The sequence below is a fragment of the Stegodyphus dumicola genome, chromosome 7 (assembly GCF_044657685.1).
Source record: "Stegodyphus dumicola isolate Sdum_Otavi_A_Nest chromosome 7, ASM4465768v1".
Lineage (NCBI taxonomy): Eukaryota > Metazoa > Arthropoda > Arachnida > Araneae > Eresidae > Stegodyphus > Stegodyphus dumicola.
Window position 1 is genome coordinate 177,076,975 of NC_140774.1, and position 24,861 is coordinate 177,101,835.

A 24,861-nucleotide genomic window follows, 5' to 3' on the forward strand; every position below is an offset into this window, starting at 1 on the left:
GAAGCAAAAAATGTTGAGAAACACTGTGTTAATGTATCTGAAACTAGATTATTATGAAGGGGGTACAGGATCCATTATTTAATCCGATGATGATCTTTCTCTGATCCATGAAATAGCCATCTTCTGTTTTAAACATTCTTTTCATCCATTCCCACCCACAGCAAAAATTTCATTTAGTTTTAGTAGCTTTTATTTATGAACAGATGGGGCTGTCGTGAATTCAAGAAATTTCCCAATCTACCATTACCTGTGACACTGCTTTGTTTCCTAATACTAATGGTTTGAAAAAGATGAAACATTAATCAGATCTGAAAACTTTATGCAGCAGGGGTTGAAAAAAACACTCATAGGAAGAAAAAGATTTAATAACACTCTAAAAAGAATCAAAAGATAAACTAATGGCAATTGAACTTAATGTTTTAATTTCGTCATTGTTAATTTGTGGCAAATTCATAACTGTTGAATCTGCATAAAGCAATAAATTTTCATGTCCCATCAACCTCATGATTTGATAAAATTTTATAAAGATACTGGCACCTTTGTGCAAATCGATGACAAGATTGAGACCTTAACATGGGTGCTCTGGCAATCTCAATGAGGGCTGCTTCCTTCATGATACTGAACTTCATAAGGGTTCTGAAACTTTCTTGCCCTTTATGGCAGGACACCACTGAATGATGGTTCACTTGAAAAAATGTCGGCACCTTTATGCAAGTTTGCCATGCTGGTTAGATCAACCCCATCTGCCTCTGCTTATATCTTTATTCCAATAAAGCTGAATTACCTTTTCCTTAGCTTGATATTTGCCGGTAGGAATGTGTTAAATACTCCGTTTAAAAATCATGCATGTGTACAGAGGATAGCTTTAAATCCCATACCCAATAACACAATGGAACAATTTACTTTAGCAGCATTTACAAAACATGCCAACTATATTAATAAAAAATTCAATTTCTTTCCCCCATCCTGCAAAATACACACAGTATGACAACTGAATAAAAAAACTTTTTTTTTTAAGTCACAGAATTTACATTCACATATATTACTCAAAATAATATCCTCTGATTTGGACTGTGGCAAAGCATGTAAGGCCTACATGAAGGAAACACAAGTTAATATCTTTTCAAAAGAAACTAACTTGTATTTACATTATACAAGGGGACATTGCATTACACCTCTTGATTGGAATTCTAACCCAAGTTTAAGTAACAAAAGGCAAGACCTGTAGATGTTTGTTAATGACACAGCTCAAAAAGCAAATGTCACAATTCTTTGGATCTCTTTACTGTAAGAAAAAAGGTGAAAATAGAAATGCATTATAATTTTCAATAGTCAACTTTACAGAGATTTTGTAAAATGTATTTTTGTAATGTAACTTTATTATTTAATTACCACCCTGCATATGATATTTTTGTTTTCAGTTAATACAGAAAATGCATTAACAATTTAATGTAATATTTCTAAAACCAAATAACTGCAAATTTACCATAAGGTAAAAGATACCATTCTGTGAATACTTGAAGATAAACAAGAGAAAATAAACACTACATATTTCTCAAGCAATACATATTTCATGGCATACAAGCAACAATAATGAGTAATAAAAACAAAGATTATACTCAAGTATTTCTAAGTTCTGTGTGTTATTATGAGGTATGTGAAGGGCAATGAAGTGGGAAATACTTTGTCTATTCATTGTTTGTCACAGTGTAAAAAAATGAGATTATATTTAATGTTACTGATTGCTAGTTAAAAGAAAACGCCATTAATTCTCCCAAATTTTACGAGTTATATTTAAACAGCGCCAAATCTACATGAGGATATCCATGGAAAAACGATGAAGGCAACAATTTCTGTTCTTAAAAAATGAAAGTTTGGTAAACATTGCTATAAAATTGGTCATAAATACTACTTACACATAAAACAATGCATACAGCTACTTACAATACCAGAAATTACAGAGCAAGTATTGCATAATGAACCATCCTAAGTTTTCATGTTATCCAATAATATTTCAGCCATGTTTCTCCTTAAATACGACTAAAAGCTTAACAAAATAAGTATCATATCAGATTTTCAAAAAATTAAATAGCAGTTTAAGAAAAATTTAGGAAATAACTTGCAAGCCTGACAACTTTGTTCCTATTATTAATCAACAGAATGAAAATTCTTATCCAAATTTAATTGCAAATCATACTTAAAAAAAAAAAAAAAAAAAAAAAAAAAATGTTTGCTGTAATTGTAACATTCTTTTTTTTTAATGTAATAGCAATTGACTTAAAATGAAATATGTGAAAAATGAAATATGTGAAATTTAAGAAAATTTCAATATCTGGCTGTACCAGATCTTAAAATTTAACACATTTTTAACACTTTTTGTAAAGATAAATGTCTTAAAAAGTGTGTTCAATAAATGAATGAATTAAAATAAAATAAAAACTGAATTAATAGAGAATTCAAACATGAATTTTAGTTAAAGCATAATAATCCATTCTGCAGAGATTTATAAATTAGATAACAATGAAATACTTTACCTTTTTGAAAACCATAACATATCTGTCTACTTCTTCTTCACCAAAAGCAAAGGCAGATAAACCTGCTATATCAGCTACATCATGTCTGAAATATACTTCAATAAATAGAATTTAAAAGTATAGATGACTTTTTAATAATTATCAAGAAATAATTATTCACTATTTCTTAACCTCTGCAAAATAATAAGAACAAAGCAAATGCAATGCAGAATTTTTGGCAATAAATGTATCATTTGTAGCTTAATTCATTTCAATATCTGTGATTCTAATAACTATAATACCTGCTAAATTATTAACACAGTGCTTTTAATAATGAGCAAATAATTTTTAAGCAATAAAAAAAACAAAAAATACTGAACTTTTTGAAAACTTTAATAAATATAAAGCTCTCAGAACATTTTTGCACAGCAGCAGCACTGATAATCCTATGATTCAACTAATTAAACACTAACATTCTTCTTATTTCTTTGTACACTTGCTTCATAAAAAATACATTTTACAGAAAATTTCAAGATCATTCATGCATGCTTTAAAGAAAACATCATTATGTACACTATTCCAGTACCTCACATTGTATAATTCCTCTCAGTATCACTCTACGGAATTAAATATGAACAGCAACGGTCATAAAGTTCTTCCTCATTAAAGATCACATTTGTGAAAAAACAGGTATTCATAAAAAAAGGGGGGGGAAGTTTAAGGCCATGCAAGAGGATTTTTGTAGTTTCTTGTTATTCTTCTACTTTCTGTGGCATTCCTAGTTTTGTGGTTTGCTTCATAATACAGTCAAAAGTCGTTAATTCGGACCTCAAAGCTACAAACTTTCTGCGCATGCATCACATTGACGCATGCACGTAAGACCTTTACGGCTGCAAATTTGCGTGTGCGCGTAAGCAAAATACGTTTACAAATGCGCGTTTAATGTATAACGGACGGTATAAGCTAAGCTAAAATTATCTAATTATCTATTTCAGTTAACGTTGCAGATTGCGTTGTTCCTTGTTAGCATAAATTTAGGTATTTTGCATAATGAAACTCGAAAGGCATACGAAACGAACGTGCGCCAAGGTATATATTGGCGAGAGAAAGTAAAGCTCGTGTGCAATGCAGAATGTTTGATTTTCATCCTAGCTACTTGTACCTGGCCAAAGGTCTAATCCAGTAGTACTTTCTTCTCTTTCAGGTACTACGGCAAAGTATATTCCTGTTTATTTTTCTTATTCCCTAAAATAGGTAAGCCTGGTGATTTAGGACTGATGATGATTCTCTGTAAGTTATTCTTTTCAATACTTCAGTGTTTTAATGTCCGTGAACATTATTACTTTTGTTATGCTTAAGTTAAGCAAAATTATCCTATTAAATAAAGATTTCGTAGTTAAAATTTTTGACTTATGATTCTTTAATTCTGTGCTTGAGGAAACGTACTCAGTGCCTTCAGTGCTAATGCACAACCAACAATTGATTATGAGACTGAGAAATTGAAATTTTGTAATGTTGTAAGATTCCAGGGGCATAAAGTGTTAAAACTCTTTGTTGAAAATACTAGTTACAAAGTTTATATGAATAATTGTAACAAGTAATAATGTCTATTCTAAAAGAATCAATTTGTATAGAAAAATTAACAGATGAAAATTATTCAGTGTGGAAGTTTAAAATAAAACAACTTCTAATAAAAGAAGGTTTAGATGATGTTGTATTCGAAGAAAAACCGGGAACTGATACTGATATTTGGTTAAACAATGATCGTAAAATTTAATATTACAATTATTAATTAAGACATATTAAAGCTAAAGCTTTAATATGTCTAAACATTTCGGATTCGCAAATTATCCATGTTTTACATAGTAAATCTGCAAAAGAAGTTTGGCAGAAGTTAAAATGTGTCCATGAACATGTAAATTTAACAAATAAGTTATTTCTTCTTAGAAAACTATATTCCATTAGATATAATGAAAGTTCTAAAATGCAGGAACATATCAAAGGAGTACTAGAGTTGGCTGAAAAGCTGCGTAGTATAGGTGAAGAAATTAAAGAAAATAACTTAATCGCAATACTACTATGTTCTTTACCAAATTCATACAACTCCTTAATAACTGCAATAGAAAGTAAATCGGAAGCTGAATTGTCGCTAGAATATGTTAAAAACAAACTAATAGATGAGTATTGTAGACGTGTGGAAACTAAGAAAGTTCAAAAGTACGATTCAGTTGCTTTAAAAAGTAAAAGCGAAAATAAACCAAAGTATGTTACACAATTTTGTACTTATTGTAAGAGAAATAACCATACGATAAATGACTGTTTTCATTTAAAACGCAACGCTAGAACTTCCCCGAAAACAGATGTAAATAATAGTAAAGTAAGAAATTATTCTCAAAATTATAAAAGTAATGCATGCCAAATAGCAAATACGCAAAATGTAGAAAACATAACAAAACTTAAAGAAAATAAGTATCTTAAAAGTATTGAAACTGAAAATTCACAGATTCAGTTTAATCAAGTTCTAAAAGTGGAAAATAAACATGAAAATACGCAAACGCAAGAATGGGTTATCGACTCGGGAGCCTCAACTCATATGACGAGTGATAAAAAATTTTTCTCTCAGTTAAATGACTCTAATAAACAAATAGTAACTGTAGCCAATGGTGCTAAATTAAATTCTTATGGTATTGGTGAAGGTTATTTTAAAGTTCAAAACTTAAAGGGTCAGGTTACACAAATAAAATTGGAAAATGTATTGTATGTACCAGGTTTAGATAGTAATTTACTTTCTGTTCAATCTGTTACCAATAAAGGTTGCATTGTTACATTTGATAGTAATAAGTGTTACATAAAGCGTAACAATATACTCGTAGCCGACGGCAACGCTCAGCAAGGTTTATATAAAGTGACCGTAAACCCAATTGATGAGAAAGCATACTTAGCTAATAATGTTTCATGTTCAAATACGAACTGTATACTAAAATGGCATCAAAGATTAGGCCACAGAGATATAGATGCCATAAAAACACTTGAGAAAAATGATTTGGCAGACGGCATTAAACTTGGCAAATGCACTCATAGTGTGGAATGTTCTACTTGTGTAAAAGCGAAACTAACTGAAACACCTTATCCCAAAACTAGTTTTAGATCTAAAAATCCACTGGATTTAGTGCACACAGATGTGTGTGGGCCAATTGAAGTCAACAGCTTAGGAGGGAAAAGATATTTCGTAACTTTCATTGATGACTATTCGCGTTATACTCAAATTTATTTTATTACTTCAAAAGATGAAGTATTTGAGAAACTTAAACAGTATGTTGCATCGACAACAAATAAATTTAGAAAGAAAATAAAGGTTCTCAGATCCGACAATGGTACAGAATATTGTAACGAAAGTACTGAAAATTATTTAAAGAAACTCGGCATTTTTCACCAAACTTCGGTTCCTTATTGTCCGGCACAGAACGGCGTCGCAGAAAGGAAAAATCGCTCTTTAATAGAAATGACAAAAGCCTTGCTAATAAACTCTAAATTACCGAAAGGATTCTGGGCTGAAGCAGCAGCTACTGCTGCATATCTTCAAAATAGGTTACCAACTAAAGCCACAGATAGAACACCATATGAATTGTGGAATGGTAGAAAACCAAACTTAAGTCACTTACGAGTATTTGGCTGTAAAGCATTTTATTATGTGAACAAACAAAAACGGTGTAAATTCGACAACAGAGCTGAAGAAGGAATATTCGTAGGATACGATTTACGAAGTAAGGGATACAGGATGTATGTAGGTGGAAGAAAAATAATAGTAAGTAGAACTGTTAAATTTTCAGAAAACTCGTCTTTACCTGACAAACTTGCAGAAAATAATGCTGAAGATTTAGAATTAATTCACTTCAATAACTCGCAAGATGATGAAGAAAATAATGAAGAAACATCTCTTGGCGATGATTTTACAGAAGATTCAAAAAGTTCCGAAGAGTTAATTAAATGTGAAGAAAATGTAGAAAGAAGGGTTTCTAGCAGATCAACCAAAGGGGTCCCACCGGAAAGATTCTCTTATAAAGCAGAAGACGAAGAATCAATCTTACTTAAAATTAAAGATCCAGAAAGCTTTGAAGAAATTCTAAACTTACCAAAACGTGAACAAGAAGCTTGGATCAAGGCTATGCAAGAAGAAATACATTCTCTAAAAGAAAATGAAACCTATAAACTTGCAGAATTACCACCAGGAAAACATGCAGTAGGCAGCAAATGGGTGTTTAAGACAAAATATGATGAAACTGGTAAAAATATAAAATACAAAGCACGCTTAGTAGCCAAAGGATTTACTCAAAAATACGGCAGTGATTATGATGAAACTTTTTCACCAGTAGTGAAACACACTACGATAAGAGTTTTCTTAGCATGGGCAGCGTATAATAATGCCAAGGTACATCAACTAGATGTTAAAACAGCTTTTTTGTATGGCAACTTAAATGAAGAAATATATATGGAACAACCAGAAGGATTCGTGGTTCCGGAAGAAAGACATAAAGTTTGTAAATTACAGAAGTCGATTTATGGTCTCAAACAAGCAGCTAGGTGCTGGAATGCAGAAATTGAAAATACACTGAAGAATCTGGGGTTCAGTCAAAGCAAAGCAGATCCGTGTCTTTTCACAAAAGTGGTTCGTGATAAAAGAATTAATTTAATAGTGTATGTTGATGACATCCTAATAAGTTCTACAGAAGAAGGACTAATTCTTAAAACAATTAATGATTTAAAGAAACGTTACCAAATAATGCATCTTGGTGAAGCTAAATATTTCTTAGGCATGGAAATAAATCGCAAGGAAGATGGAAGTTATCTCTTATCACAGAAAAATAAAATAAATCAACTTGTCAAGCAATTTCAACTTGAAGAAGCGAAACCCGCCAGCACACCAATGGAAACGAACTATTATAACCTAAACAAGGAAGAAAATCTCCTAACTTCAAATGATAAATTTCGCCAAGCTATTGGAAGTCTTTTGTATATATCGTCTATCACAAGACCAGATATCACAGCTTCGACTCACATACTCAGCAGAAGGTGTAATAATCCACGTCAAAAGGACTGGAATGCTGTTAAAAGAATCATTAGATACTTAAACACGACAAAGAACCTATCCTTACAAATTTCGTCGAGTGAAGAACCTAATATTACAGTTTATTCAGATGCTGATTGGGGACAAGATATTGAAGATAGAAAATCTACATCAGGAAGTGTTATTTTATTAGGAAGGAACTGTATTTCATGGTTTTCAAGAAAACAAACTTGTGTTTCTTTATCCTCAGCAGAAGCTGAATATGTTGCACTATCGCAAGCTACGCAAGAACTATTATGGCTATTAAAATTAACAGAAGATTTCAATCTACCCCAAACTCTACCGATAAAGGTATTTGAAGATAATCAGTCTACTATAAGACTTGTAGAATCTGAAAAATTCAGTTCACGCACTAAACATATTGATACAAAAGTTCATCATATACGCGACTTGAATAACAAAGGAATAGTAAAACTTGCTTATCTTTCAACAGAGGAAATGGTTGCTGATATTATGACTAAACCAATTCCTAAAGCTAAATTTCAGTTTTGCAGGAATGAATTGCAATTGGTATGAGTTTCATTAGCAAAACAGGGGCAATGTTAGCATAAATTTAGGTATTTTGCATAATGAAACTCGAAAGGCATACGAAACGAACGTGCGCCAAGGTATATATTGGCGAGAGAAAGTAAAGCTCGTGTGCAATGCAGAATGTTTGATTTTCATCCTAGCTACTTGTACCTGGCCAAAGGTCTAATCCAGTAGTACTTTCTTCTCTTTCAGGTACTACGGCAAAGTATATTCCTGTTTATTTTTCTTATTCCCTAAAATAGGTAAGCCTGGTGATTTAGGACTGATGATGATTCTCTGTAAGTTATTCTTTTCAATACTTCAGTGTTTTAATGTCCGTGAACATTATTACTTTTGTTATGCTTAAGTTAAGCAAAATTATCCTATTAAATAAAGATTTCGTAGTTAAAATTTTTGACTTATGATTCTTTAATTCTGTGCTTGAGGAAACGTACTCATTACGCCTTCAGTGCTAATGCACAACCAACATTCCTTAATCTTCGAATTGGATCTGGCTTATTATTTTTTGCAGACTGTTAGAGCAATTTTATAAAAGTAAGCTTGAATTTTCGATTATGTCAAATAGAATTTCCGATTTATACTTACTAATATGTAATGGATCTACAAAGCGAAAGTATGTTTCGGAGTCCATTAAACAAAAAGTGGAATTACTGCAAAAAATGGATAAAGGCATATCCTTTGTTTATCTAAACTTTAACGTTTGTTTATCTAAACTTTGTTTATCTTTAACGCTGCGGGGACACGCAATGAATTGGAAGTTGATCTGTCAGTACTATCCTTATCTTCAGGGCAGATGTTTTTATTTTATTTGGCTTATAATTGCTTACTAAATGTAGTATTTCATTTCGATGTACTCCATCTTTGATATGATTTAAATCAAATGCCTCATCATTATAATTCGCTTCCGATAGCGAAGAAACTGACAGAGGTTATTGAAAACGAAAGAATTTCGTTTGACAAATTAGTCGGTATTCTCGACACAGCAATTATAGGACTTGAACAGAGGAACTGAACAAGAAATTATGTCTGTTTATAGAATTAAAGAGAATGTATTATCACATAAAAAAAGAAGCAACTTAAACAACTTACATTGAAAGAAATGTTTAATAAAGTAAACAAATAAATATTAAGCTTTTTTTTTTTTTTTTTTTTTTTTTTTTTTTGTAAATTTTGATACACTTTAGATCATAATTGTTCTTTATTTCGTAAATTACGGTTTCATATTTTTAATTTATAATTTCTGCATGCCATTTTACCAGATTTAAACTGATAATCTATAATCCGGAATCGCCGAAGTCCCGACGAGTCCGGATTAACGACTTTTGACTGTACAGTATTTTGAGGTTTCTTGCTTTATTTGTCTTCACAAATATTTATTCTTTCACAGTCTTTCACAACAGTCACAGATATACACTATTTCCTGCCATTGCCTTTTTTGTTTTTTCACCTTATGCACTTCATGCAAAATTTATTTCTAGTCCATTCTTTGTCTTTTGATCACCTTACATTCATATGACAGTACATAAGTTTTAGAAAATAATTAAGAAAATATTTTTGCATTGAAACAAATAATTTAATTACTTTTAAAAATATTTGCTTTTATCATCAGCATAATTATTTATTCATATGGAATAATTTTAAAACAATTATGCCATTAAGAAAATCATATAGCAGAAACATGGGATTTTTAAGCTCGAACTGCTTCTTCTGGATTGCTGGTCGCAAAGTACTTTATATTTGGTTAAATAACAAATCAATGGAGCCTAAACTAGGCAAATAAGGACAATGACTCAACCAATAAATTTTTCTTTGCTGCAAATAATTTACACATAGAAATGCAATGTGTGAGCTTGCATCATCATGACTCAGAATAATGCAATATTTCATACCTTCTTTTCTCAGTTCAGCAACTATTTCTCATAAAAATAGTGTCATATTTTATAACAAAGAATAATGAAATGCTTCATACTTTCTTTTGCAAATTCAGCATAAAAACATTGTCATGTATTCATTGTTTTATGATCCTCCAAAGCAATAGCTTCAATATGGCCAAAGTTCCAAAAGATGCAACAATAATTTCATTGAAGCACTTCATAAAAAAAAAAAAAAAAAAAAAAAAAAACATTTGTAAGATTTGGATGAAAAGTATTGAGATTTGAGCTTTAAAAAAATACAGGCATTTTATCTCCTTCAGAGCAGTTATCTTCTAAAACTGCATTCTTTATTCAGCATTGTTTCCACTGCTGATAGCACACTTGGAATCCTTTTTCTGGAGTGGCAAGCTCCTATCTTGTTTTCTTGGATTTCCTTGACATCATGAAATCCTTTTTCTTTCAAGTGGGATTTATGAACAAAGGATTTTTAGAGAAAGAGAAAAAAAAGTTGCAGTGTTTAAAATCTGAGAAATGCAATGGCTACAGAAAGTTAGGAATTTTGTGCTTGGCCAAAAACTGCTGCACAAATTGAGCTGAATGGGTAAATTTGTTGTCATGATGAAGTTCCCATTCATGGACACATGCAACTTTGGCCTTTACTGAGAAACAGCATCCCTCAAAAGCTGCAAAACTTCATGGTAGTGTTCCTTAATTACTGTTTTGTGAACTTCCGAATTTTCAAGATTAAAAGTGTCTTTGTAATGAAGGAAAATGTCCTCATATGGCTTTGATTCATTTACACATTCTTGGAGAGGTTGCAAAGACAAGCCTTAATTTCGGAGCTGTAGCTTTAGATCCATGAATCATCACATGTTATGACTATTTTCAAGACATTTTCATAGCTTTTGCCATGATTAAGGAGATCTGCTATGAAATATGTCCCCCCCCCCAACTGAAAGCAATTTTAGTACAAACCTGACAGACATGAATTTCGTATTCAAACTTTTAGTTAAAATGGACTAAACTAAATTTTAACTAATGTTCAGCTTTCCAGATACAGTCAAAAGTCTTTAATCCGGACGTTCATAATCCGGAATGATCTATAATCCTGACCTCAAAGCTACAAACTTTCTATGTATGTACATAATACGTTTACGCATGTGCGTTCAATGTATAATCGAGAGTATAAGCTAAGCTAAAATTATCCATTTCAGTTAATGTTGCAGATTGCATTATTCCTCAATCTTCGAATTGGATCCGGCTTATTATTTTTTGCACACTGTAGATACTGTAGAGCAATTTTATAAAAGTAAGCTTGAACTTTCAATTACGTCAAATAGAATTTCCGATTCTGGAGCTGCCAAAGCGAAAGCATGTTTCGATGTCCATTAAACAAAAAGTGAAATTGCAGCAAAAAATGGATAAATGCATGAAGAAAGTGACAGAGAGGTTATTTGTTTCTCTAACCATTCCGAAATCTGTTTATCAATTTCACCAATTTCACACTGCTCTGCAGGGGGGGGGACGTCGCATAGTGCAATGAACTGGAAGTTGATCTGTCAGCACTATCCTCATCTTCAGGGCAGATGTTTTTATTTTATTTGGCTCATAATTTCTTACTAAATGTAGTGTTTCATCTCGATGTACTCTGATATGATTTACCGTATTTGATGGCGTATAAGACACACTTTTTTTCCTAAATTTGGTCTCAGAAAAGTTACCTGCGTCTTATACGTGAAGGACACAGTCTTATTCGTGAAGGTAATTGCATTCAATAATTGTTTATTTGGCTTTTACGAAACGTGAGAACTAAAAGAAATCACGCTATTGAAACTTTTTTCCCTTGTGTGTGGGCGTCTAAATAAGGGTGCGTCTTATATGCCGTCAAATATGGTAAATCAATTTCCTCGTCGTTATAAATATCACGAATATGCATAAAATAGTTTTCTGGTTGCAATTTTCTAATTTCGACTATGCGTAATGTATGCTTTACGCATGCACGCATTGAAAGAAATGTTTAATAGAGTAAACAAATAAATATTAAGCTTTTTTTTTTTTTTTTTTTTTTAAAATTTTGATACCCTTTAGATCCCAATTGCTCTTTATTTCATAAATTATGATTTCATATTTTTAATTGTATAATTTCTGCATGCCATCTTACCAGATTTAAACTGATTATCTATAATTCGGAAAAATCGACAATCCGGAATCGCCGAAGTCCCGATGAGTCCGGATTAAAGACTTTTGACTGTATCTCAAGAAGGTGGTTTGATGATTCTCCTGTACAACTGAACACATATTTTCAATGTTTTTCTCAATTTTGGTGGTTATTGGTCTCCTGGGATATTTGTTACTTTCAACTTTTCCTCAACCATTTTGGAAATATTAAAGCCACTTATAAACTTCTTTGTGGGTCATACATTTTCTGCACACACAAGTTTCTTTGCAAGTAGTATCAAGCTTTTGGCAAAATTTTATGTAAATTCTCTGCTTATCTTTTTCTTTTCTCCCACAGTGAATGCAATGAAGGATGCTTCACATTATTCAAAGCACTCTTGTAAACAAACAGAATGAACTTAAAGTGCACACATGGCATAATCCAATGTCAGTCTGTGTTCAGCAGCATTCCTCTGCAAGTTTCATTTAGAGGCACTGCTCTTACTTTTTTTTTTAACCTTACTTTGTATTTTTTCACTTAATTTTTCATTTACATGATCATGTAAAACTTAATGTACTTGGCTTATTTAATTGTCAAAAGAGGTTTCAATTTCATTAAATGCAACAAGATCTAAAATGATCATCTACAACACAGCATCAACTTTACTGGCTTTACTGTAGTTCTTTGTTAACATTTACAAAATTCATCATTCAAACTCCTAAGATGGAATTCTATATACAACTATAAATTGTTGCTCTGGCTGCTGCTTCATCACCAGAAATTAAATTCATTCAATTAATACACTGTTATTGTATCAAACCTGATGGATGAAATGTTTTCATTTTTGAACTTATTTCCAAGTTAAGAAAATTATTATTAAGAAAATTTAACCCTTAAACAGAACTTTATGAAATCTCACAAGTGAGATTTATTTGTCTAAATTTTACATGAAATCATGCTTTTGCACTTTCCCTCCTCTCTCATCTGGAATGTAATATATAACTGTATATATATATGATTTTCAAAGAAATATCATTTTAATAAACTGTCCTGTAAAAGCAGAGCTAACCTCTTTTACACACAGGCAATTTAATTTAATTAATTAGTTAATAGTTATTAAGTTATAATTAGTGTAAAAAAGGAACCAAGATTTGGGCTGCTAAGCATATTCTTAATTTCAGAGAAAATGATTCATCACCTTTTACGACGAATAATTTCAGAACACTACTACAGGTACTGTCATCAAATGCTCAAAATTTGTACAGGATATTTATAGCACCACTGTAAAAAGTTATTACACTGACTTTCTCCTATGTGGTAAATGATGATACACCTCATAGAATTGTTGAACAATCTACAAATGCCAGATATGGTATACCCTCTAAATTCCACCAAATAAAGTTTTCAAACATTTCTTTGAAATAAAAGCTGTAATTCATCCTGCAACATTACAGATTTATTCCACTCATCTTACATACAATGCTCCTACTCCTTTTCTACATCAAATTTTCAAATAGCATAGCTACTAACCTTGAAACATGAAAAACTGGGTTTGGTTTGGTTTACTTAATTATGACAAAGCACACTAGGGCTATCTGCCTAAGGAGAGGGATGCCTTTGTGGAGGACTTTCTAAGGGAAACTGCCTCGTATACACGTAACACATGAGGAAAACCACGAAAACACCCATGCAGCCAGCCCGTTTGCGAGATTCAAACCTCGGACCGAACTACCAGTGTTTAGCGACTTTACCACTCGGCCGCTGGTGGACTGAAAAACTGGGAGTTCACCCAATATAATCAGGAACGTTTTTGCGCTGCATGGCAGCATCTTTTTATGAGAACTCAAAATCGATTTAAATTCACTGTATAATACAATTCAGTTTATTCTACTATTTATAATATGATTCTGATGTAAAATATATTAATACTTAATTACATACTCTAAATTTTATAGTCTTCAGTTAATTTTATTTCATAATTTTCTAAAGCTTTTATATTGAGAAAATTCTGAGTGAGGAAGGAAAGCTTTAATTTATCAAAGTACTTTTAAATATGAAAGCAATAAAATTTTTAGAAGTGCATATATTTCACGTTTCTTGTTTTGCATTGGAATGACTCTACATATTCATATAAAACAAAATTAAATACAAACAGATATTTAATGATTAAACATTTGGTTGAAACTTCATATTAATTTTTTCAAATATCAATGATATGATTAAGAAATTCAGATCAGATACAATTTAATAAGAAAAAATATGCTGAATACCACTAGGAAAAAGGGAATAAAATTTGAACAATTTAAGCTTCATTAATTCAGTAATGAAACTTAACTTGAGCAAATTTTATTTGCACAACTGAATTTTATTTCTGAAAACCACTTTCACTTGTAAAGATTAATTTTTTTTTTTTTTTTTTTTTTTTTTTTTTTTAAATTAACAGATTCTGTGAGCTGCTTGGGATACAAGGGGATGTGTAAAAAATGGGGAGATTTGACAGCTATGAAATATATTCTTCCTCTTTCATAAACAATTTGGACTTATTATGAAATTATTCTCTAAAACAAACTAACTTGCACTTGTAATATTTTTCAATTAGATTGGGAGTAAAATTATAAAATTTAATCCATTTGTTCAGTTTTGGTAAAGCTAATTTATTGAATATGGTTTCATAATGAGCAAGAACTATTTCATAGTCATATCTTATGAAACTTTTGTCCTATAGTCACATACAGAGATTAACCATAGCTTGGTAGTCAAAGAATATAATCAACCAGTTAAAACAATTTTCATCTTTAAAGAATATAAAGTTTGAAAATGAAATTTTTACATGTGTGCTTCAAAAAAAAAAAAAAAAAAAAAAAAAAAAAACTGAAATTTTTCAGATTTTAAATTACGTCCAAAGAGGCGTTTTTTTAACGTTTTGAGTGTTACCTTTATTTATTAAATATCATGTTCTTTGCACTTAAACCATAAAATTCAGTTCAAGAGCAATATCGCAAAATAATGTTAAATTAAGCATATCTTTAGAATTTCCGATATACACAGTCTCGCGAGCTGGAGATAAAAGTATTTTTTTTCTATATAACGTTGCCATTTCTCGCTTTTAAAGCATTGAGTTTGTAAATCAAAAATTCGTTAAAGTTTTACAAAATATAAAATCTATAATAAAACAAATTCCAAATTTGGGATTTCAAATGCCCATATTCGCAGTAGGATTTCGTCATTCAAAATTCGATGGCTCTATGTACCATTGTTTTATCACAATGCGAGAAATAGACAATCATTTATGCAGATTTTTCATTATTTAATTTCTTCAAATATAATGCAGGACTCTAACATTTTGTGGCAACAGTTTGAAAAGTGAACCGACGTTTATGAGTCCGACGCAAAATGCCAAAACGAAAGCAATAGTCCTTCGGGACTGAAATCCCTTTGGACTAAAAAAAAAAAAAAAAAAAACGGCGCTAATATAATTTTATGAAATTACAGTGTTTAGAAACTGTTAATTAATATCTCATATCAGGATGCACAAAATTATTTCCTCTGCAACAGATATCATTTTTTAATTTGTCAGTTCTAATTAAGTGGATTAGTTTAGCTAGTTCTGCTATCAAAAGCTCATGTTAGCAGAATTCTACCAATAATGTCGATGAAATAGCTGCATACATTCTTGTTTTTTAGATTTAATAAAATAGCCACAACCATATCGTTATGGTTGCCATTTTTATCTCTAGATTTTGGTTAAAATTTATACTTCACGACATGTGCCGCCAACTAACCGAAAAGTATTGTAAAAGCAGATGATAAATACAAACAAAACAAGAGAGAAAAGATTATTCTTTTGCTTCAAAGAAATAAATTATATAAGCATACTTAAAAAAAAGAGAGAAAAAACTTACATTATAGTACGATAAACTTTGTCCATTGGCGGAAATTTATGCTTTTGTCTTGCAGGATCTTGAATAAATAAATTTATCTCCTTTTCAATCTGCATATAGATATTTAAAAAAAAATACAGTATTAAGAAAGTATGAAATTTTCATTAAAAAAAACATCGCTATTAGGAAAAAAAATAATTACACGGGATGCTGTATAATCCAAATAAATTATACTTTTTAAATGAAAGCTCTCAGGCTAGTTAATGCACGATACTACACTAATATCCTTGAATTAAAAGACCAATTATGTCTTCATATGAAATGTTTTGTTGAGGATGGTGTAAAAAATAAAGTCATATGATATCAAGACAATCTTATCAGAAATATATTTGCAGAAAGAAGCACCATTTTCACTTTTAAAAGAAAAAATGTACAGAAATAAATACTTAATCATGGATGGAGAAGCAACAAGAAATTAAATGAGGATAAAATCTAATTTAATATAGCATACATCCAATCCTAATTGCCATGTATGATTGAAATCATTTTTTTTTCAAAATGCAAGGGAAAACATACAACAGTAACACTCAGTTTATATCCTTCTTAAAAAGAAAGGGTGGCATACTGACAATCACTCAGGGTTACATCAAATGAAAGCACTGATGTTTTGTGTGGGTTATTAAGTCTAGCTTATTCATAACTGATGCTAAATCACACTGCTTGACAACAGTTTCACAATTGATAAGATTATATGTAAACAACATTAACAACTGTTAATTCAACTGCGATCATAAATTGTTAATTATTATAACCATTAGTCCTTATTTCATCATTACACTACTCTTGTAAATATTTTAGTTTTACTAGAATTACATCAAATTTGACAAGAAACTTCATATTAATTCAATGGTTCATTAAAACATTGCTCTACATTTTCACTATTCGCAACAAGACAACTGTATAAAAAAAGGGGAATTACATTATAAGTATGCCACAAAAACAAAATAATTTTGTTTCAACTTTTCGACTTCATTCCATTATTACCAGGAGAGGGTGACTTCATTTCATTATTACCACCATCAATTTAAGAATCTTCTGGATGATTTTGTATGCAATAATTTTAGACCCCAATACAGATTTGAATCCATTAGTATTAAAAAGAAAAATGGTTAGACATTTACATTAAAAATGTTAAGTCCACATATTTTCCTTAATAAGTATGTTTTGGTTAAAAAATAAATGTTATTTTATCAGATGCATTAATAACACAGGTTAGGTCATAATCATTAATATTCTATATTCAGATCTTCACACATCTTTGTTGAAATATGCAGCTGAGAAGCTCCAAATGGTTAGGCAACCACACTTACGATAATATTATAAAGGGGGCATTTATTTCCAAATAACTTTTCAGATTTGCAATTTTTGAAATTATGTCTGTTGAACTAAAAAGTTCTGATTATTGGGTACCTGGGCTGACGGTCCAACCCTGGTGTAGAAGATGAATCATTGTCAAATTTTACAACAGTGAATATATGTCACCTATGTTGCCATTTATGATCATGTAGTTGTTTTTTTTTTTTTTTTTTTTTTCTTTATTACTACAAAATTATTGTAAGAGATTAAAGACATAGGAATAAAATGCACTATTAAGAGGAATGCATATAAGTGATATTTCTATTTAGAAAGTATAATGCTGACATATGAATGCATAATAAATTGACATAAATATGAACATAAGACATACGATACTGAAATGAATTAATTAAGGTATAAAAATGATATTTGACATAGGAGTATCATGCATTTAACGAAAAGGTTTACATTGTTAGCTGAAATTATGGTAAAATATGTAAATATGTAGTTTAACTGAAGTCACCAAAGCTTAACTGAAGTGCTAATCATTGCTTATTACTGATGACACTATTTTTTAATATATACACATCAATAGGCACATAACACACCTGCTTGAGTACACATAAATTTACATGCTTTATATTTTTTACTCATTTTTCTTTATATTACCAATCAACAGTAAAACTGTAAGAAGCTTCATAGTGTTTCCCCCCTTAAACTTTCATAAAATTTCTTGCTTCTTATAACATGCTCCTTCTTATTATTTATGAGAACAAAAACATTTATGAGCTGTTGAGATAATCAAACAAATTTTTTTAATACAAAGTTACCAATTAAGGTGGTAATTTTCATGAGGGAGCAGATAATCAGAAAGTACATTTCCTTTATCAACTGACAAACAGATTACCAAACTAATTCAGCTGCACACACAGTTTATTAACTGCATAATAAGCTCTGCTAATATGTTTATCTGGGATTTGTATGTTAGCATGATTTATAATTTCTGAAATAAATTAATTATCATGCTTGGCAAAAAAATGCCAAAATTATTAATTTACTTCTTTAAATATATTAAAAAATATACAGTCAAAAGTCTTTAATCTGGACTCATCGGGACTTCGGTGATTCCGGATTATCGATTTTTCCGGATTATAGATCATCAGTTTAAATCTGGTAAGATGGCATGCAGAAATTATAAAATTAAAAATATGAAACCGTAATTTATAAAATAATGAGCAATTATGATCTAAATTAACAAAAAAAAAAGCTTAATATTTATTTGTTTACTTTATTAAACATTTCTTTCAACACGCGCATGCGTAAAGCATACATTACGCATAGCCGAAATTAGAAAATTGCAACCAGAAAACTATTTGATTTGTATTCGTGATAATTTATAATGACAAGGAATTTGATTTAAATTATATCAAAGACGGAGTACATCGAGATGAAATACTACATTTAGTAAGGAATTATAAGCCAAATAAAATAAAAACATCTACCCTGAAGATAACGATAGTGCTGACAGATCAACTTCCAGTTCATTGCGTGCCACGACGTTCCCCTTCTCCCCCCGCACAGTGCAGCGTGAAATTGATAAACAGATTTCGGAACGGTTAGATAAACAAAGGATATGCCTTTATCAATTTTTTGCAGCAATTCCGCTTTTTGTTTGATGGACATCGAAACACTTTCGTTTTGTAGATCCTTTGGGAGCTCCAGCATCGGAAATTCTATTTGACATAATCGAAAGTTCAAGCTTACTTTTATAAAATTGCTCTTACAGTCTGCAAAAAATAATAAGCCGGATCCAATTCGAAGATAAGGAACAACGCAATCATCAACATTAACTGAAATAGATAATTAGATAATTTTAGCTTATACCGTCCGTTATACATTAAAAGCACACGCGAAAACGTATTCTGCGCTTGCGCACACACACATGCGCAGTCATAAAGGTATTATGCACACGTGTAAACACCTATGCGCATGAGCAGGAAGTTTTTAGCTTTGAGGTGCGGATTATAGATCATTCCGGATTATGGATGTCCGAATTAATGACTTTTGACTGGATTTGATTTAAACTGAATATTATAACAACTACTAAGGTAAAATCGACATTCTTTTCCAATTTCTGTTCTATATTTGAAGATTTTTTTAGTTTTCTACAAATGCAAATGAAAAATTACCAGATACAGTGAATTTTACATTAGTGGCATTTAAAATTTCGAAATTAGATGAAGTCAGATTACCTTTTCCCGAAAATGCTTCAACTTTGCTTTTTGAGCAGCTTGTTGCTTTTCTATCATTTTCTTTTGTTCTGAAAATTACAAGAGACACAGAAGTTAACATGAAGTAATTACACATTAAATAATTATGTCAAGCTAAACTTAACACTGCTTGATTACATATTAGTCATATAGCCAGCCATAAGTTATAAGATTTTTTTAAGGGAGAAGAGGAAAAAAATACTTACAGTACCTGCCACTTATTAAACTCACTGGTCAATAAAATCAGTCGCTTACTATATCTAAATTTCCAGGAATCAAAACAAATGTATACTAATCAATAAAAAACTTGTCATCTGTTAAACTCATCTTCGTGGTTTATAAAACTGAAATTGGTAAAAGATTAATTCTTCACTGCCAGAACAGCCTACTTGTAGCTATCAAAGCTGTTTGTGATTCATCAATTGACTTACACTGGTGTGCAAAAATTAAGGACGAAGTCAAAAAATTAGCATATCAGCTGAACGAAGAGGCAGAGTGGACAGAAAGACCAATTATGAGATTAAGTAAGGTGATGTACGGTAGCACATGCGCAGATATGCAGGTAGACGTAATGTGGGAGTGTCTGAGTAGTATAAAGCATGTTGTCGGTGTAAGATCAGTATTTCTGGCAAAGAGATTGCACACTGTATAGCAGTTAAAATCACACCGAGTTGCTGCCTCGGCGAGAAATGGCGAATAATCAATCTGTTAGATGACATCTGGATGCTTTTACCCAAAGTCGAATCATTGGGAAGTTGGAGGAAGGCCGCAGTGTGACAAGCGGGGCTGCAGAGTTCGGAGTTGCTCACAGCATCGTTTCACGACTTTGGAGACAATTTCAAACTACAGGAACAGCTATCCGGGGGTTTAGTAGTGGTCGTCCACGAGGAACCACACCCGCAGATGACCGGTATATTGCCTTACAGGCCAGAAGGAACAGGCAGCAGACAGCGGGAGAAATCGCTAGACACATGACACAGGTGACTGGACGACCGATATAGCGTTTTACCGTGGCCAGAAGACTGCACGGTGGTGGTCTGTTTGCACGACGCCCTGTACCGTGTGTACCTCTAATGCCTGCCCATTGGAGAAGGCGTTCTCTGTGGTGCCGGGAACACCGGAATTGGAGAGACAATGAATGGGGACGAGTACTCTTTACAGATGAGAGCAGATTCAGTCTGAGAAGCGATTCTCATCGCATACTCATCTGGAGAGAGCGAGGTAGCCGCAATCATCCCTCCAACATCATTGAAAGGGACAGGTATGGAGGTGGCGGTGTTCTCGTTTGGGGAGGAATCATGCTTGGTAGTCGTACAGACCTTCACATCTTCGATGCAGGTTCAGTCAACGGGACCCGTTATTGTAACGAGATTCTTCTTCCATATGTGCGCCTTTTTAGAGGCGCTATGGGTCCGCAGTTCCTTTTCATGGACGACAATGCACCATGTCATCGCACAGTAGCTGCCGAACAGCTCTTAGAGAGCGAGGATATTGAATGTATGGATTGGCCGGCACGATCTCCGGATCTCAATCCCATCGAGCATGTATGGGATTTTCTAGGCAGACGCTTGGCAGCTCGTATCTTACCACCAGTAACGATTCTGGAGCTTCGATTGGCGCTGCAAGACGAATGGGCAGCAATGCCTCAACAACTCATTGACACCCTAATTCTCAGCATGGGCAGACGCTGTGAAACCTGCCTAGCAGTCAGGGGAGATCATATCCCCTATTAAAGACCGGATGTTTCTTGCTGGACACCCATCACAGGGATGTTTCGGCCTTCAGTCGCATTGCGCTCCATGCTACTTTTTCAATAAAGCTTCTTTTTATCCCTCTGATTTATCTTTTAGTAAGCGTTGCTTACATTACTCATGTCCTTACGTATTGGGGATCTTACGGTATTAAATGTGTTGATTTGGAAAGCTTTTGTACAAAGTTATATTGAAAAAACCATCTCGTCCTTAATTTTTGCACACCAGTGTATTGCAGACCATGGCATAATCTGATATTGTCTACCTTCCTAAGGTCTTTTACCTCTGCGATGTTGTGTTAGAACTCTTTGTCCATACTAGAACTCAGAAGGAGCAGAATTTTCTTAAGGTTAACATTTAAAAAAAAAAAAAAAAAGCATCCTCTGAAGGCATTGGAAGTGAGTGAGTGTTTCTCATGAATACCAGTAAATAGGATGTGTAAGTGCATACTATCTTTCAATGTTTCCAGGTCAAAAATTTTTCCTTTTGGATACACATTATTCTTAAGAAGAGTTAAAAAACAGTTCACTAAATGGTTCCTAATATTACTGTACATAAACAGTCTTTAAATGGAACGGCATTAGTAACTGTAGTCTTTAAGGAAAAGCAAAGAAAGCATTGGTAATACCCATAATCATGACTTTCTGCTGGCTAGAGACACAAGTTTTGAAACTAAATAAATCATTGGAAGAAGTATTTTTTAATATTTGTTGTCGACTTAACATTTTGAAAATGTTTAAGCAAAAAGATTTAAGCCTGAAAAAGAAAAGAATAAATTATTAAAAGATCTTGACATTGTTAAAGTGCAGTCAGAAAAAAACTGCATTTAAGCTGGGAACTTCCCAAAGAGCATTGTGCACTTTACCTAAAGTAAGAATTATAATTGATGAAGAGCTACTAAAAAATGCAACGTACTACAGAAGTGGGGAAAAAAAAAAAAAAAAAAAAAGATGGAAAATCTAGAGATAATGAAAATGCTTTCTCAACTGGTTTCAAGCTATGAACTAAAAAATGTTTCATACTACTCCGTTTCGGGGGACCATTGCCGATGGTTAAATTTTTTATTGCTAAATCAAACAGCAAACAAGAAATAAGGCAAAAATTGTTATAACACATTGCACAATATTCAAATCTCTAGTGTATGCATTCAAACATTACAGACAATATATATTGTTATATGGTAAATGACTGAGCTAGTGCGCATAATACATAAGGTAAGAAACAATTATGCATTGTGTAATAAATGTATTATAATCCAGTAATTAGTCCAATGGATGGAAAACTAACTTTTAAAGGAACAGGGTTTTTAGTTAAGAGAGACTATTAAACATTTATTTAGTATATTAAAAACAAAAAATAATTGATTTTACAGAATGTGGTTCAGGTGGCAATATGTGTGAATCCAACAAAACTCTTAAGTAGTATTAGCACATAAATATTATTTGAGAAGATATATGCTGCAAGATAACAACACTACAATTAATATCTTATAGAAAATCAGATAGACCAGTTGACACCAAGAACACATAATAAGGTATAATTATGACACTCATATTTTCAACACAAAATCCATTACAAGAATTAGGCATACAAACAATTTTTTAAACTGGAATTTAATGGAATAAATTTAATAAGTGCAATTTTCTTAACCATTATTTTACATGCAAGTCACTACAAAACAGAACTGCATGAATAGGCTATTTTTCAACTGTGAATTTTCATTATACCGATATAATTTGTCCTATTAAAGGCAAAAGTAATATTTTAATAGATTACACCAGGTGAGGATTACGAAATTACTTCTAGCGGTGATATTCAATTTTACCAGATGAAGTGACACTCTTGCAAGTTGAGGAGAAAACTGTTTATCGGAACTGTTGGATAACACAAAAGAATCCAAACTACTCTTTTTTAAATTCCGTTTTTTACTATTAACAACAGAACTAAAATATTTTCAAAATGAACTCATTCCAAGATATATTAACAATGTTGCCATTAAAGAGCAACTTAAGATATAAATAGGAGTGCTTTTAATCACATTAATAATGCAACAGGAACTGTCAATATGGAACACGGTGGAAGCTATGGAATCAAGAATCTCAAGAAATCTAAAATGTAAAGAGAAGGAAAAACTATTAAGTATACAAGACTAATTTGAGGTGACAGTCTCCCATCATCTGCTCTCCTAGGACCGTTAGTTGGGCTCAAATGCTGCCACGACTTTCCTTCATCTTCCTCAAAAAATGACTGGCACAAAAAATGACTTGTTCTGATGAGGTCTAGACCAGTGATTCTCAACCGCCGGTCTGCAAGAAATATTTGCCGGCTATTTTTGTCTTCATGAGTTATTTATGTGCAAAAATTGTGCCAATGGGTCAAATTATTAAACTTACTGGTCCGCGAGAACGTACTGAAATATTTTACGGTCTTTGAAGTAAATCTATTTGAGAAACACTGGTCTAGACTTCGAATGCCATGCCGGTACTCTTCTTCTTTCGGCAACAATTTCTTTCTCAGCAATGGAAAATACTCCCCATTCTCATCCAGCAATCCCAAGAGGGCCACTAACTACATTAGTATTGCCTCTTAGAGGAAGCTTTGACACAGATCTACCAGAAGTTAGAAAAATAACTCCTTCTTCCTCCTTCGCACTCCAAGGACACAAGACTAGGTCAGTAACACAATCAACTCCTCACTCACGTACGTCTCCATGATTTTCAAAAACAACATTCCAATTATTAGCCCTGTCACAAGTCCCAGTTTAACAGGGACACATGCTGAAAACCCCAATTTTTGCCCCCATCAGAGAAAGCATTACAGTATACAATTACTAGCCTCTCTGCAGGATCCCATTTCTACCAGGCACATACGTTTTTCAAATTTATTCAAAATGTAAAGTCACCTTGAAAAGAAAAACTCCCCTTACCAGATATAGTGACAGATAAATTCAGGAATTCTGATGCTGCTTACAGCTTAGATAAGAAAATACTTTTGAACAATTCTATTCACTAAATTCTTTCTATTACATAAGTTTTACTAAGTTACAGTCGAAATTACCATCTGAATTGGAAAATAAAGATTCAATAATTTTACCGGGGGGGGGGGCATTAAACAGAAATAAATTACTAAAACAGTTAAGCTTAAACACCAAATTAGTGTAACAAAATATCAAAATTAAAAATTAATAAGTTTAAGGGTCATCCAAACAAACCACCAACATGTTCAAAGGAATAAAGCCAAGCACAAACTATTTTTAACCAGTAACAGGAGAGGTGAAAAAGTTGAACATAACAGGGGACGTGCGGTCTCAGAGACCGCGCATTATAATATAAATCGTCTAATTAAAATATCATCATGATATTTCACTTAGATGTTCTTTGAACATTTTACTCTGAAGAAAAG

General features: G+C 32.1%; 1 protein-coding gene across 1 annotated transcript in view; it reads right to left on the reverse strand.

Moving 5' to 3' along the window:
• The window catches only part of LOC118179942 (sperm-associated antigen 7 homolog), a 42,818-nt gene that overhangs the window by 14,030 nt on the left and 3,927 nt on the right, over positions 1-24,861 (reverse strand). The window contains exons 2-4 of the mRNA XM_035349101.2: positions 19,691-19,758; positions 16,104-16,192; positions 2,535-2,619 (exon numbers count right to left, since the gene is read on the reverse strand). Coding sequence (XP_035204992.1) covers positions 2,535-2,619; positions 16,104-16,192; positions 19,691-19,758 — 242 coding nt within the window. The remainder of the gene's footprint in view (positions 1-2,534; positions 2,620-16,103; positions 16,193-19,690; positions 19,759-24,861) is intronic.